This window comes from Oxyura jamaicensis, chromosome 1 (genome assembly GCF_011077185.1).
Source record: "Oxyura jamaicensis isolate SHBP4307 breed ruddy duck chromosome 1, BPBGC_Ojam_1.0, whole genome shotgun sequence".
Classification (NCBI taxonomy): Eukaryota; Metazoa; Chordata; class Aves; order Anseriformes; family Anatidae; genus Oxyura; species Oxyura jamaicensis.
The window spans coordinates 190500215-190516826 of NC_048893.1; the positions used below are offsets into that span (position 1 = coordinate 190500215).

Consider the following 16612-nt stretch of genomic DNA (forward strand, 5'->3'; position numbering starts at 1 on the left):
AGTGAGAGACAAGCCTTCTATTTCAGCTCACTGTTTACTGAAGTATTTTTTGGGAGGGGGGGAATTTTTCTATTTATCCTTAAATTAGATTCCAACTTCCAAAACGTAAGCCATCATTGGAGAACTACTGATAATGCATACCTCTAAAAATAAATATTTATGTATTGCTGTAACTTAACATAAATACATGTAGTTTTAAAAGTCCGTGTGCATGCCTCCATTCAGTGCAAGTCTTCATTTTTTGTTTTTTTTTTTTGCCCTGAGATGGAATGAGTCTTGAACACAAAGCAGAACTCACTGCTGGCAGGTAGAAGGCAACAGAGTAACCAAAGCAAAAACATAAATTCAACCTACACTGAGATACAAAAGTAAATCTCACAAGTCCCTACAATTCCTGATGCGTTAAGTATAAAATGTAAATAAAGCTGTTTTTTAATCACAAGACTAATCCATATTAAAGAGTATCTGTATATAGCTATTAAAAGGACATGCACTGACAACCAAGGAATCAACACCTATAATTAACAACAGGAATCACCCAGTACATTGATCTTTAAGGACTTTCCTAATCTTCTATGAAATCACTGTGATTCCCAAACTTTTTAAAATGATATCAAAATCTACAGAATTCACCAAGAGTCCAAGTTTATCTCATCAACTGAGCACAGCTTACAAAAGGATATTATAAAATGGCAGGGCAGTAAGGAGTGAACATTACTGTCCCGCGTATACTTCGAAACTTCAGTTTCACAACAGAAAAAAAAAAAAGCAGCACTTGTAGCACAACTGGTTACACAGAAGGGAAATCTGCAACTGAAGTGAGCAAGAATCTAAGACAAGAGAACTTGTTTTAGTTATTGGCATATTCCTCCCTGTACCACAAAGGAAGAAAAAAACCCACACCTTAAGTTAAGGATTAGTCCATTTCCTACTAATCTTTTACATGTCTCTGAAACCTTACCTGAAGGGGCAATGGAATAACACTAGGCCTACAGATTTTTACCAGGAAGCCCAATTCCAAACTGCAACGCAAAGGGAAGACGAAAGACGACAAAGACAGGGAATCTGCTCCAAAGCTAATGATCTATGTGCAAGCAGAAGAGGCTGAAGTAAGCAGTGCTGCGTTAAGCATGACTCAGGAAATAAAATTATGTGAAGAAGGGAAGTATATAAATACACATTTACTTATCCCATCTATATTATCTCAACTACAATTATATAACAAACAGGCATTGTTTCATTTCATTGTTTCATGTTTCATTACTTCAGTCGGAACCGTACAGGACAGGTCCTCAGTAGAATAACTATAATTTTATTACTACATATGTTCTTAAGATTAAAAATAAAGACAGAGCAACGTAATTTTTCCTGCAGTATCTTTAGGAAAAAAATGTTAAAAATGCACCAAAAAAATCAGAACAGTCAAAACTAATTTTTATATACATTGCATATTTAAAATTAATAGGCATATTTTCTTTCCATTATTGCTGCAAAAATGCAATCATATTTAGCAGAAGATTAAACAACAAATGGCATCTAAAAACATGCTGTGCTTCTCCATACACATTTGGCACAAAACATTTTAGTTGATTACATGATTTAGTCGAGAAAGCCAAGTACAGCAGAATTGAGACAAAAACACAAAGAACCAAACCAAAACCATCCTCCCTTTCACATACTGATACCCTCCTGTAAATAACGTATGCTTACATATTATATATATACATATATAAATATCTTATTCACATAGCACTTAAATCACAAAATCATGCTAGGAATAGATGAAGCTCATTCAGATGCCTTTAATTTCCTTAAAGAAACATAACTTGCAGCAAGATACCTGGCTGCTCTCTCACAGTCTCTGCCTCAAGAGGTGGGATTTCTCAAGAAAAACAACTTTAAAATCTCCAGCCACATCCTACCAATGCCAATCTTGATTTCAATCACTTTTTTGACTTGCCTTCATCTTTACCACTAATCTTTTCTTTTTCCTCTATTCCTACTTCCCCTGAGCTCCATTTATCCTGCTTATCCAGAAAAGACAACGGGTTTATCTTCAACTTGCAGCAGCTTTCCAAGGTCTGTTCTATCCCTCCCTCTTCAGCTTGTTTTTCTGTTCTTAACTCTAACTAATTTAAGCCTCTAATGGCTCTTAAGGCAGCTCCTAAAAATCTTTGCTTTTGTATTTTACCACAGCAACTTTACTCGCAAGCTCCTACGGCAGTCTGCAATTAAATACACTAAAAGTCAGTTAGTAATTTCTGATAAAAGGCTACAATTAATTGGTGCTATACAAGGATGAACTGTATAGAAAGAAAAATTTCCTCTTGCGGCATTTCAGACTTTTTCTTTGTAGGTCAGTGACCCCCAGCTGCCAGTGCTTACTTGGTTTTTCCTACCATCTTTTCTGAAAGGCTCTCAAAGCACTAGTGCGTGTTTCACTGCCAGCAATATTTCATAACAGGAAAAAATTTGACTTGAAGGTCTCAACTTTATTTCCCAGTTTTTGAGGATGAATTTCCAAATTAGAACATTAAGCAGTCCTATCTATATGATGCTAGCACTCAGATTTAAATTCTACCGTTCTGAGGGGGTAGTTACTTGTTTTTTCCATTTCTCTCATTCTTTATGAGCCACCAAGGAAGCACAAATTACCATAAATTCAGTAGAAGAAAGTAACAAAACCACATATAAGAAGCTTTGGTAAAAACAAATATACAGTTACAATTTAAAGTTAGTACATGAAAATTTACCAAATCGGGTATCAGAAATAGAATCGCACAATACAGATTCAATATTATTTAATACAAAATAGTTTTTTGTTAAACACAAACAAGTTAAGAGGGTGCATCCAAAGAGTCAGTTCCAAGCCATAATATTTCAAGTAATTTAAGTTTTTTTTTTTTTTTTTTTAAAAAAGAGCATCATTTAAACATGTAATTATCAATGTACAGAGAAGTTTTGGTTTCTTCATGCACATGATCAGTCAAAGCACTAGGGAAAAACCCTTTACAAGATTTCAGTTCATGTTCAACACGGTATCATTTGTGAAATTAAAAATGAACGTTCAATAAATTTGTATTCAAATAAAAACTTTCTCAGGTCACAAGATAACCCACAACCAACTTTCAATTTTTCTTTACTGCATGAGCAGCAAGATCTATGCAAGATCACTTACACATTTGCGATTACATTTAATTTCTTTATTTTCTTTTTGAAATAATCCTTGAGAATTGCTATTTTTAGATTCTTACCCCTGACAACTAACCATTTTCTTTATTTTTTCCCAAGTATTTTATACTTATTTTTCTAAGTATATTACATGTATCCTACTTCACTATCAAGATTTTTTCCCATTAATTCTATGATGCAATGGAAGGTTTGAGGAGTTATCTTAAAACACAGAATTTGTCAGCATTCAAACAGTCAGCAGCTAGTTTTAGTATAAACAAGAAGATAAACCAAAGAAAAGAACACACCAAGGAGGAGTTTTCTTTCTCCTATTCCCTGTTCTTCAGAATGAGTCCCATAAAAACACTTCATCTCTATTGCTGTAGTTTCCTGGGATATATTTACAGAAAAAAATAATCACAGATTGTATTTTTACATTAGAGACTGAGAGCTTAATTGCTCTGAATCATGACTTCCTGAACTTGAACAGGACTCTTTCATTTGTTTCAGGATAATCCAGACTCCTGGCCTAGCCAGCAAAACTTTTGATCAGCTTACCCTCTAATACTCAGCCATGAACAGCGCAGTTTGGTCATGCCTGTTAATCTTTCAGTATTGTCTGCAGCATATGAATTGTAGCAAGAAACAAAGCTGTCTAAACGGACAACAAAAAGCAGCACCAAAGACTAACCTTTGTGAAATACAGGAACAGCAGACATACACAAAATGAAATCAGACAAAAAAAAATAAATAAAATGTGAACCCCAGAGACAAATGGTGACAAAGCACAGAGAAGAGTGCAGCCGCAAAACTAGCATGGGGCCAAATTTACCTGCTTGCTCTCTGCATCATCAGGACAATTGAGCTATGAAAACATGTAGCAGATTTTAGAGTAAGAATAAGCACACTTTACTACTGTCTAGTAACAGCCTCCCCTAGGCTAGCTGAAAAACAATTCTAATTCCAGGAAAAGACATCCTATTTCCATAGCTGGAGGAATAATCACAATACAGGGTTTTGAAAATGATTGGAAAAGAAGAAGAAAACCAAAAGGTCTCTGCTTCAGAATTTCCAGGTGTTTGCTTTATTTGTTTAGTAAAGACAGAAAAGTGCAATGTCTATTACAAATGTGAGAAATATAAATAAACAGGAGTACACCAAGTATAGCAAGTGAGCAAGGGGAGGCAGAAAAATATTGCAGAAGCAGTAGCTTTAATGTAAAATTACACCTATATAACAACATTTCATTCAGAAGAAATAAATGCAAGAATTCACTTTCTTGAAAACATTTGAAGCATACCTTCAAAAAAATAAAAACACGGACCTAGAAACTACAGCATACTTTTTACTGACAAACGTTACATGTTCTCTTACCTCAAGTTTGATGCATCAGGTTTTATAAGTTTAACATTTAAAAGTATGCAGACAATTGTGAGATTTTAACTCCCCTACAGCAACCTCGCAGATTAAAATAGCTACTGGTATCTTTGTTTGTATGAACTTCTCCACAAACACAGATTTTGCTTACCTGATGCTGAGTTCATTAAGTTCTGTTGCACGGGAGGACTGGTGGGAGCTGTGACGTTCATCTGGGAAAGCATGGCCTTCCTCGGATCTTGCCATGTTGTTGTTTGATCAATATGACTAAGGAAACAAAGCGAGAGTTAGGACAGTCAGACATTCACAATAATGACTTGCTAGCTCAAAAAGTTTAGCAACAAAAGGTTAAGGCTGCCAACAGCAGCCACATTCAAAACCAAACAAGAACTTCTGGATTCTTTCCAAAGAACTCTCAAACCCTTTACTCTGGTCACCATCACTTTCCCAGCAAAGAGCTGTAGCGATTAGAGCTGCAGCAATAGTGAGATGTGGCTCAGGATGAATATTGGAACCTAGATTATTGTACCATAACACATCCATGAGCTAAACATTATCTTCCTTTCTTGTTTAGTTACTTGTCATATTTAAACACGACTTCAGTCTTTCAAACCGAGCCAGTTATGCCTGGAATCTCAAGCACAGTTGAGTAACTTGGTGTGATGAGTTCACATCCAGTGCCTGGGGAGCTATAATGAACTGGCTCATGAGTAATCATTAGTCTTCCCAAACTTTCTGTGCGTAGACCGCATCCTCAGATTATGTGAGGCCTACTCCCCTCCCCACCAAGGGCTGGTTACTTAAGTTACCACAGAGATGTTCAGTCACACTAGAGCAGTAATTAAAAAAAAAAAGTGATGTTCAGTAGCCTTTCAGCTTCATGTGAAAAGATGAGGACAGCTGGATTGCCAAGGAACTCAACTTAGTCCTCTCTAGAACCTAATTACAACGCTTTGGGAGCTTTGATTTATCTGTTTTGAAAAGAAAAAAAGCCCTAGAAAATACATTCACCACTGTCATTCACAAAACTGTTTAAGTCAATGAAAACACAAAGTGTAATGAATGATTACTTCACCTTTGGAGTATGTGATTAGCATGCTTTGCTAATCTAATGAATAACAAATGCAGGCTATTCACAAACAAGCATCACAGTATCTTGATGCCATTAATTGAGATTGCTCTGAAAAGTACATGTGGAACAAAAATAAAACTAATACATACTAAGCTTTGACAGCAAGGTTTGTTATCAATTCATTTAGAATTGGTATCAATTCAAACTCATATCCAAGTAGCCCTATATCAATTAGAATCCAACACAACGCTAAATTGGTGCCATTCTTTCCTTACAGGAATCAAAGTTATGTCTGGCTGGATTACGTGGAATGTCCACTTCCACTTCCTCCAACAAAAATACTGCATTTAAAGTTTCAGTGTAGATTCTACTAGTGAGCTGAATTCAAAACTAGGTACTCCAATTCACATCTGTGTGTATACCCATGTTTTGCATGGTTTGGTACCTATCTCGTATAGAACTACTATAGTCAGGCTATAAATTTTCCATCTTTACGTCAGGATTAAACCACAATTGTGAATTGGGAATATTTACTGCACAATTAATGCTACTTTAAGGCATATTTAAGTTTAGGAGGTGGTACTGTATTATTTTAGAAATCCTACAGGGACAGATAATTCAGACTTGGTCACCTCAACATCTACATCTTTGTGCACAACAACATCTGACCTCGTCACCCTGCTCCCTACTAAATCGGAAGGAACCTAAAGAGCACTGTTAGGATGCTCATTTGATAAATTTAAGGAATGTACTGAAGGTGAATCAGGCCTATTTTCTCCATTGAGAAAGGAACCTAAGGTAACTAGGTCAGATCCACTGACATCAGAGGAGGTGAATCTCAAACTTGATGTATTTGCATTGCCACAGCACCCCAGCACACTGGTCGTAAATTAAGATCTCCTTCTGGGTCAAACTGGCTTAACAAAACAGAACATCTCTCTGCCCCAAGCAACCAATTACTGTGTCGAGGAACTTACTAAGGAAACCCTTGACTCTGATTAATAAAAACACATTCTGCTGAATTAGTGTTTTTAACATGCTGGTTGGTCTTCAAAAATGTTTTCTCTTTTTTTCCTGAAATACTAAATTCTGTTCATAGCTATTAATTTCAAACAAGTGACAATGAATAACTACAACTTCAGAAAATCATAAAACGGGTCATTAGTCAAAATAATTACTTATATACAATTATTTATTATATTGTAACATGAAGTCCCTTTAATGATTATAAAGTGGAAGGTATCACAAAGTAATTTTGAAAAACAAGTTTTATTTTAAGCTAAGTATCTTTTCCCTTGTATTTTACCCTCTCTAAACACACACGATTTCTGGCCAAGAATTTACAGGCATATTCTACGAGGATCACAAAACAGGCAGGAATATTTTACAAAAATCTAGTAGTAAACAAAGCCTTACTTTCTCTATGTGCGGCAAGTAATGCCAGCTTTCCCTTGTGGACAGGAAGCCCCCCTGTTACTAAAGGTTCAATTAAAATGGTGTCACTGCCATGGTGTTACTTTCCATGACACAGCTCATTTAATACAGGCACTATTAAGCATACCGTGTCTTTGCTTGCATACATTTTTCAACATACATCTTAACCAAGGAACATGCCACATGCAGCGAGACTTCTTTATTTCCTTTTTAGCCTATTTATTTATAGAACAGGGAAAAACATAGTAAAGACTGCCATATATATACTGGAATGTACTTAAAACTTTTTTTCCCCCAAAAAAATTCATTTTTCTGCTAGTCAGTTTTGCAAAGCAATGAAAGCAGGAAAAGATAATACAGATGTAAAAACACTGCACAGTAATGCTTCACAGACTGTGTTTAAGTTACAGTACCAGCATGTGCCACTCCTCCCCTCTATTTCTAATTTGTTATATTTGCTCAGTTCAGTTCTGGGAACAGAGGAAACTGGGAAAACACCACTGCGCCCATGATTACACATTTTTTATTTCCATTTAACTCCTATAAAAATACTTGCAACACTACACAGTTATAAAACATATTCCAAGGGTACATATTTTATAGCCTTTGTTTTCATACCCTATTTGAATGTAGAGCATAAAACAGAGGGAAAAATGTTGCCTCACTGCATTACAGAACCGTTTTACAGTTACCTGTAGGGACACACAGAAGTGACAGTCACCAAACTTTTCCAAACATATCTGAGCACGGGATAGATGAAGGGACTGTGGAAGAAGCCATCTCAGAAGCAGTGCCAATTTTGAGCACAAAGGCAGCATTATCAGTGCCTCAAAACTGCGCAAGTATACCGTGCAAAGTACAGTTAATGTTCAGATGGGGTTGTTAACGTGGTTAGCTATTTCAGACAGCAGCAGCTTCCGACTTTTCCCCAGCTGAGTATCACTTAATGAAAGTCAGCACGTTCCTTACTTCACCAGCACAACTCCAGCCAGGATTCTTAGAACAAAGAGCCACAAAACAAAAGCCTCAAAAAGTGATCAAGCTGATTATGTTCAAGTCATACGAATCACAAGGCTGGTTCAATAAGGCAACTTTGTCCCATACAATTCAGTTTTCTGCTTCTTGGCCTACATATACATTTTCCCAACACCTTCACTCAAAAATTCTCTATTTCACCTCAAACCATAGTCCACACACATAATTTTACCTCTGTGCTGAATCCTGAGTTTTTGGTTACTACATATATTAAAAAAAAAAAAAAAAAAAGACATCACAACGCATCAATTCTCTCCCCAACTTCCAAATCATGCTAATCAACTGAAGGAATGTGAAGCAGGCAGGCACCCATTCATGAGGATGAAAGGTTTAAGTAAATCCCAGTACTACAGTAACAATGACAGGTTTTAATTTTGTTAAATATCTGCAGCATGTGCACCAAGGTAACTTACTGTAAACATCATGCATTCCTCATTATCAGAGGTATGAAAGCAGGACTCTCTGCAGGTAGAGATCTTTTCCCCTGTTTTCAGTAGCAGCACAGGAAAGATCTAAAATGAGAACACTGGCACCAGTGCCACGTTATCTTTCCCTGCATTAAACAGACTTTTTGCATAGTAGCTCCATTATATACTAACTGCCCCAATCTTTACATTTAGTAAAGGTGATCTGAGCCACTTTTTGATTAAGTACTACTGTCAACCTCATCAAAAAAATAATTATTGACATATTAAATCAGTCATTATATTTAGTACAATACTACCAGATTCAAATTAAACCTACTCATGAGGTAGAATCACAGCTCTGCAGTGTGCACAAAACCAAAACACCCAGAATGTTAAATATTTGCTAACAAACTTGTATCAGTGCTGGTATCAAGAAGATTGACTGTTCTAAGAAACAGCCTCAACCAAAAAGCACTTTTGAAGCGCTATGAATTATGAAGACAATCCCCTCATATATTTTATATATATATAACAACTTGTAATAAAATGTTCTTTTTTGCATGCTAAGAGCATTTCTGCAGTTACTAAGAGCTGGAGTTCTTAAGTTAAAAAAATATTTTTTGGCATTAAACACTATCATACACCAGATTTTTCGTATTCAATTCCTAACCTAATTTTAAAGAAGAAAAAAAACACACACTGCCACATCTGTTACTTCCTACTGAAAATCACCTTTAGGTGCTGAAAGACTAATAAAATAAAGCCATTTCTAAAAATGGAGAACTGATCTGCCCCTGTAGTAGTATTGATAGACCTTCATCTTCGTACTCCAGTTGCTCCGCTGAAGAGACATGAATGGTATTACAGGAAGCCAGGTCAGAAGTGAGCTAACACAAAAAGGACACTCAAAATGTACTTAAATGCTCCAGTAATGGTTTAATTCTTTAGGCGTTGCATATCCACTACAATCCAGGAGTTACATGCAACCATACAGTCACCAACTATAAATATTACCTAAGAGGCCTTCAATTTTGATATACTGGAGTATTGCAACTGCAGTCCCTGTTGCTCAACATACACTTCCCAAGGTATGTTAAGGACTTAGTTCATTTAACGAAATTCTCAGTCATTACAGAATTATGATTATTTCTTCCCTTTTTTTTTCCCCCGAATTGGTACAAATATTCCTTATATACAGTGTGCACCTCTATGTCATCTGTAATGAGAATTTTCATCTTATAAGAAAGGTTCCTCTCAGAAAATATATTATTAATCTGAGTGAGTCAGAAATTGCCAAATCTTTACCCTAAAATGTGAAAGAAAGAAAAAAAAAAACACATGCCATTAGGAAGAAAAGATGGTACCGGATGAACATAATATATAAAATTTCTGCAACAGCAAAAACTGAAAAGGCCTGATCTACACATGAAAGGATGTACACAAGACAGAATAAACAACCCATCACTTCTCTTTGCAGTTTGGACATGACTTCATTAAAGAACATTCCAAGAACAATAAATAGGCACCAACATTCAGAAAAGCAAGTTGTCGTTCAATATGAAAGCATCCATAAAGAACTACCTTAGTATCTGTCAATGCAGTCATGCTTCTATGTTTTACTATGTAGACAAGCCTTATATTTTATGCCTGCATGAGAAAATTATTTCCACCATCTAGTGAAGTCACAATGACTAACGAGGATTTTGGTGTTCAGACTTCCAGGACTATTTTAAGAATTCACTGGAAGTCCTGTTTTATTAGAAACAAAGTAAGAACACAAGCACGTACCACTGACCGCATTGTGACAAACCTACCAAAACTGGTGACTTGGCCTCATGCACTTTTTATATATTTGGGGATGAATAAGAAAGTCTGTGTAACATGAGCAAGTGGCACAAAGCTAAGCCTAACTGTTTTCTAAAGTTGGAGTGAAACTTCAGCTTTTCTTTATACCCCAAATGTGAACTGCTCCATCAGCAAACACATCACCTTTGATTCTGTTTTATCCAAAATGACTGAGCCACAAATTCTGTTCTTCCAGATTTTTTCCCCTTGTCTTCTTAACCAGCTGGTTTCCTCAATCTACATAACACATAATGACCTGAAAGGTTTTTAGAGCTCTCACCGGTGTATTTCAGTACAACTGGACTGGATGTATATACTGAAATCTGGTTCTTCTGCTGGCACCGGGAGAAACGGAATGAGCATTTCTGCTCTTGGAACTGCCATACACTGCCTCTCATACACAAAAATTAATTTCAAACTAAACCTGGTGCCAAATCTTATACAAACTTGGCCTGTGCCTAAGCAGTTCATAGGTTACCTGCAAGATAACCAACCTGTATATAGTGCTAGCAGGCAAAAAGGAAACCAGAATATCCACTTTTGTAAAGGCCTAGAGGAGCATGAAAAATGCAGCAGTGTGACTGTAGAACAGTTGTGAAAGTGATGGGATCTACTAATTCAAGAGCAGTGGTGAATGTAAATGTCTAAGAAGGGGGGTAATAGCTAAAAGGCCAAAATCGGTCTGACACTGTAGCTGTGGGGTCCCCTAGCCCATCTATGTTTTCTAAGGTTTGACTTAAAAATGGGATAAAAGAAAAAGTTTAGAGTAGAAACAGCCTCAATCTGAACTGCTTTCATTACCACTCTTGAAAACTGGAGAATAGGATGTAGAGATTTCTGAGTTATGACTGATACGATGCTCTTAGGATATTATTACACAGAACAGAGTGGATTGAGCTTTTCCTGAGGGTGGAAACGATGACTTTCTTCGTGTACCTTTTTTTCTACCCTATTAATGGTACTTCCAAAATCGGAAGGATTAAAATGTGAAATCAAGTCTTCAGCTCTATTGGCCATTTTTAATTAGGGGTTGCTAACTTAAAAGCGAAGGACAGCTCTTTGCAAACAGTGTAACAAAGTTACAGATTTACACCTTACCTGCATTAAAACACTGGAATGACACAAATTGCAATGCCAAGCAGCAACAGTAAGAAGAAAAGGCTGAAGGGTAAATGAGCTCTGTTGTTAGCAATGATAGCTATCTCGATCCAGTACTCCATAAACACTTTCCTAAATTCAAACCAGAGTTATACAAGATATGCTCAAAATGACCCAAGATCCTTTAAGAACCTTTCATTTGTCTTTTTAAATTAAAGAAAAAAAAACTAATCAGAAGGAAAAGCTGTTGTTCACAGCAATGAAAACAGCATCCGCAGAGAGATGATACTCCACCTATTGCTGGGAAAGCACGGTTTCCACTTGTCCTCTCCCACTAACTTGCAAAGTTTCCCTAGGCTCCAGGATTATTACAGGCTAAAATGGGGCACACAACAGTAAACTGAAAGCCTCTTAATCTGACCTCCTCCCAGAAATGGCAGAAAGAAACTAGAATTCCTACCACAATCTATCTCAAGGGCGGCATGGCCCAACTGCTTCACAGAAATAGGAACAAAGTTTCTAAATATTGCAGCAATACATAATGTGTGAGTATTTTTTAAGTCTTCTTTGTCAGATCTGCATGTTAACCAAGCAAAACTTGCGTTGGACTACTCGCCTGACACTGCTGCTGATGTCCTCACCGAACCACACCATCAGCATACGACGACAGAGCACACTGGTGATAGGATGACACACACAGCTCTATCCCACTTAGAGCTTGCAAAAGCACATCCCCAAATCAACACGCAACTGGTAAGTGTACAATTATGTTGTGCCACAGCTGTGATTTCATTAACTTTGAGAAAGAACATAAGCAAAGTGTATTAGAAGAATGATGGGCACAACATTCCTGTTGACAGCTCCATCACCAGGTGGGGGGGTTCTTCCCACCTGGTGATGGAGCTGTCAACAGGAATGTTGTGCCCCCTCAGAGTTGTGTCCCCTCAGAGGATCAAAAAGGCCTGGGCCAGATACACACTATGTATGCTTCATGAATACAGTCTTAGGCAGCAGAAATTCATTCCACACATGAACAGTTTGAAACTGAACTAGAGCAATGCAATAAGGAGCACCTAAATGACTTAAATCGCGCTGACAAAGGCCAAATTGGTGCAGAAATACATTTTGCATAAACTCACTAAGAGTCAGGCACGTTCTTCAACAGAGCCCTCCGCAATTTGTTCCTAAAGTAGATCCAGCTTGCAAGATGATAAGAACTAGCAAATTCCTGAAAGCAAATCCCATAAAGCCACAGACATTGGTATATGGGATAAGAGTTATGGAATAAGAGTTTTTAAAACATACACCAAATACTGTGTTTAAAACAGAGTATTCAAAGGCAGCCTTTATTAGCGTCGGCCTGTATGCAGACAGCGCACAATGCAGATACGCTGAGGATTTAGTATTAGGCTCACTGCTGTAATTATCATCATCTCGCTCTTTGGGGGTGGCAGAACCGCACAGCCCTTCTTAGGAAGGCACTCTCAGAAAGGCCCTTACTTCAGGGGAGCATATAACCCTAAAACAGTGGGCAGCAGGCACTCTAACCATATGGACATGCCTAACATGACACGAAGGCACAATAGGCTCAATGCTTTGCCAAAGGTAGTCTCGCTTTTATTATAATGTGCTTGTAAAACAACTGCCATTTGTCAAGTAAAAATGGAAGTCATGATATGATGATTACTGGATTTGCTCTTTTTCCTCCTGTCCCTCTTCCTACTCTGCACTCAAGGACCTCACATACAAAAAAAAAAAGTACCACAACACTTAAAGCTTAAAGACATTTAAAATATTTTAAATGGCTTATGAAAAAAATATGATTCTTGAATTTCTCTGTGGATCTTCCAAATGAAATTACATTCTTTTCCGAGTTTGAGATTAAAGGAATGAGGACATTTTAATTTCCACGTCTCTTTCCATTACTTTGAAATCTTTAAGAAACAGCAGTATTGCAGAGATTAAAAAGAAAAGACCTTGCTTTTACTTTTCTTGTATCAACTCAATCATTTTCCAAACCCTGTAGAGGACTAAATGCTGGTATCATGGTCGATACCATCAGATGTATTTGATTTTATTTAAACCTGCCCTCTCAGTCCCACAGAAGATAGACAGACCGTATTTAAAGGAAAGCTTCCCCTTTTCTCCACCCTGCCCCCAGGAGTTAAGAAGTTTGTTTCCTTATGGTTGAACCACTGAACGTGCTCAAAATTTACATTTCTTTCCTTAACTTAAAGTGAAAGAGATCGAGATATCACTGAGGGCAAACCTAAAGGAAGAGCTGTCTCCACTGCTATTTCAAGTGAAGTTAATGGATATTTTTTAACTTTACGGATGCCCTCCTACGCCCCTACTTAGCAAGCACAGAGAAGACCTTCTCCAGATGCAACTGTTTTGTTTTCTGTAACAATAAAGACGAGATTACACAAACACTAACTTTCACATTATTAGGGGAAGAGCAGACCATTTTGAGAAGCCATGTGCCATACAATCCCTTATCACTTTCCTGTCCTTTTATCTCTGAGATTCTATCTCGTGTTTCTCTCCCCAGTTAGCTCATAAAGGAGACAAAAAGCAAGAGGGAAATCAAATGCATCTCTGCATGAGCAGGAGCCAGTTTTATGCCCCCTTCCATATACCTATTTTTGGTTGCCTGAAGGTTTCAAGTCAGAGAGGCTTGTCTAAACATGCTGCAATAAAAGCTGCTACAGCCAGCTGCCCTAGGATCTAAAGGGGGTTCCTAGCAATCCTGTTGAATAACCCTTAGGCTAGCCATCACCAAGGAAAACAAAATATTAAGATAAAAAGATTCTTTAGCTTGTTTCCTTATTGCTCTAAGTAGGAAGTCTCAGAGGGCAGTTCAAACTGGTTGCTTGAGTGTTCAGACGATGATCGCTCCCAGATGGCCCTGGCAGGATGGGCTGGCTAAGAAACCATTAGGTAGGGCCTACTGGAAACAAATGCACAGCATTTTGCTGAAAAAATGAAATGAAATTGTTTTTCTTGTAATTCAAATTAATATCAACTACTTTTAATGTAGTTATACACACATGTAATACATGCTTCAGAACAGCCACTCCACACCTTACGCCAATCGGTTTATTAGATGTTCGCAGCTTTAGTCAAATGAACAGCCTTATAGATCATCGTTTTCTCATTTGAGACTGAAAAAAAAACCTCCACACAACTCCTTTTTTCCTTGCTCCATACTTAAGCGTTTAGGCAACTGTATCCACCTCACGTTGTTAATGTTTAGTTTTTCCTTCTAGTTATTCAGTATCCTTTTTCCTCCCTTTCCACTTCCACTTCCTGTATTACTGGATTTTTCCTTCCCTTTTTGACCCCTCCTTATGATCACGTCTCAGGCAGAGCTTGTTCCACTTCCAGTTCAGACACTACGTGCCACTGAGGTTGGAGGCAATTATTCATGTCCCTGAAGACTTCACAGGTTGCCACGTAAAACAAATAAGAAAATCTTGACTGAGCAGGTAGCTCAGTCAACCCTAGGCAATTCAGCACATTGTATTTTTCACTGGCAGATTATTCCTTTTTTATCACCACGCTTCAACCCTCCTGCCAACAGATTTCCCAAGCTGCAGTGCACCAGAAGCAACAGATTTCTCTGCACCCAGACATGACATACTGTCTAAACGCTACACTTTGAAAAGTTGGTTTTATTTACCCATTTAACCTGGACTGGCAAAGACAATACAGAGCTAAAGTGTAGGAAGAAATTACTTAGTTTAAATAGTTCAAAATTATAGCTAAAAATAATTAAAGATATAGTATACTTATATATTAGATCTATTATATTTTTAAGTGACCTAAAAATGGTTTTCAATCTGAGGATTTTCAAGTTCCAGGACCTACAGTCCCTTCACCACAAAGAGCATCAGTTTAAAAAGCATTTTAGAAGCCCACGTTAAATCAATAATGCAAGATAAAACTGATTTTGAACTCAAATTTCATTGCAAACTTTCAGAAACCATCAAATTTAAAAATTCCATTTGAAATGTTTGAAATAGCAATAAAAACAGTTATTTGGGTTACACATATGGGGAAGCAACAGAGAAATTTGAGACAGTGAAATCACTAAGAGCAAAACAAACCCTACTTTCTTTCTAGAAGCAAAAGGTAAAGACCCGTGCAATCTTTAAAAGAGATCTTAAGTTTTAATTTATTCCATGAAATCAACATCGTGATACCAATAACTCAGCTTTTATACATTTGATTTGCAGTAATGTGACTTGCTTTCTGCTTATCTTTTGGTATATAGGGAATTAAAAATGGCAGTTATAAATTGTGATGCACAGAAGTTTATTTAAAATCACATCAGGTAAACTACTAACAGTTCTTAAAGTACAAGGAATAGGTAACATTTTTATCTTTGCCAAAGACAGCGACTACCATGTCTTATCAGTAAGTAGAGTGAAGTACTTATTTAGGAACTGTTCAACCCTATCCTTAGGCGCAAAACAGACCACTAAGTAAGACAATGGATCTTCAACTTTCATTAAATTTCAGTATGGGATTTCCAGTAGAGTTGAAGTCACCAATAAATCCTAATTAATGAATACAATGAATATATACCTTAACTTAGTATAAATTAATTCCAGCTTTGGAATCCCTTCAGTCTTCATCCACCACTTACCACAATCAGCATTCATCCATTACCAAGAATGGGAGGGGAGGCAGCATTGGAATAAGGGGGAAGAATGTAATATCTGTTTGTTTGTTTGTTTGAATTATTTACTTATAAAAAAAAATGTATGTTTACTATTTAAACTCTGGCTTACTAGTAACAGACTTTTCCAGTACAACAAAGACAGTAACACAGATAAAGATGAGGTTTCTCTAATAAAATAGACCCTACCCAAAAGAGACAAGAACCCAGGTCACACCAGAAGTTTAACTGTCTTTTTAATGGCTAAAAGCATCATCCTAATCAAGCCCTCCTTCCAGTGTAGCCCCTCCCCAGCTTCTAGCAGTCCAGCTTAGACTTCCCCAGGCCAGATCGTATGCCTGAACAGTGTGGGTTTTATTTTCCTTTTAGGAAGTGAAGCCAGCTTTTAAACACAAGAACTCCCTTTGAGTGTTTGCTGACCATTAGTCAGCACTTCCCTGTGACCCATCCCTTTCCTCCACTCCCTTTCAGTTCCAAAAGCCAACATTA

At 37.2% G+C, this 16612-nt stretch overlaps 1 protein-coding gene across 8 annotated transcripts in view; it reads right to left on the minus strand.

Annotated features, from left to right (window-relative positions):
* YAP1 (Yes1 associated transcriptional regulator) overlaps nt 1-16612 on the minus strand; it is an 88327-nt gene that overhangs the window by 35316 nt on the left and 36399 nt on the right. For all 8 annotated transcript variants that reach the window (XM_035328040.1, XM_035328046.1, XM_035328056.1 and 5 more), the window contains exon 3: nt 4700-4815. In XM_035328040.1, the coding sequence (XP_035183931.1) occupies nt 4700-4815 (116 nt within the window). The remainder of the gene's footprint in view (nt 1-4699; nt 4816-16612) is intronic.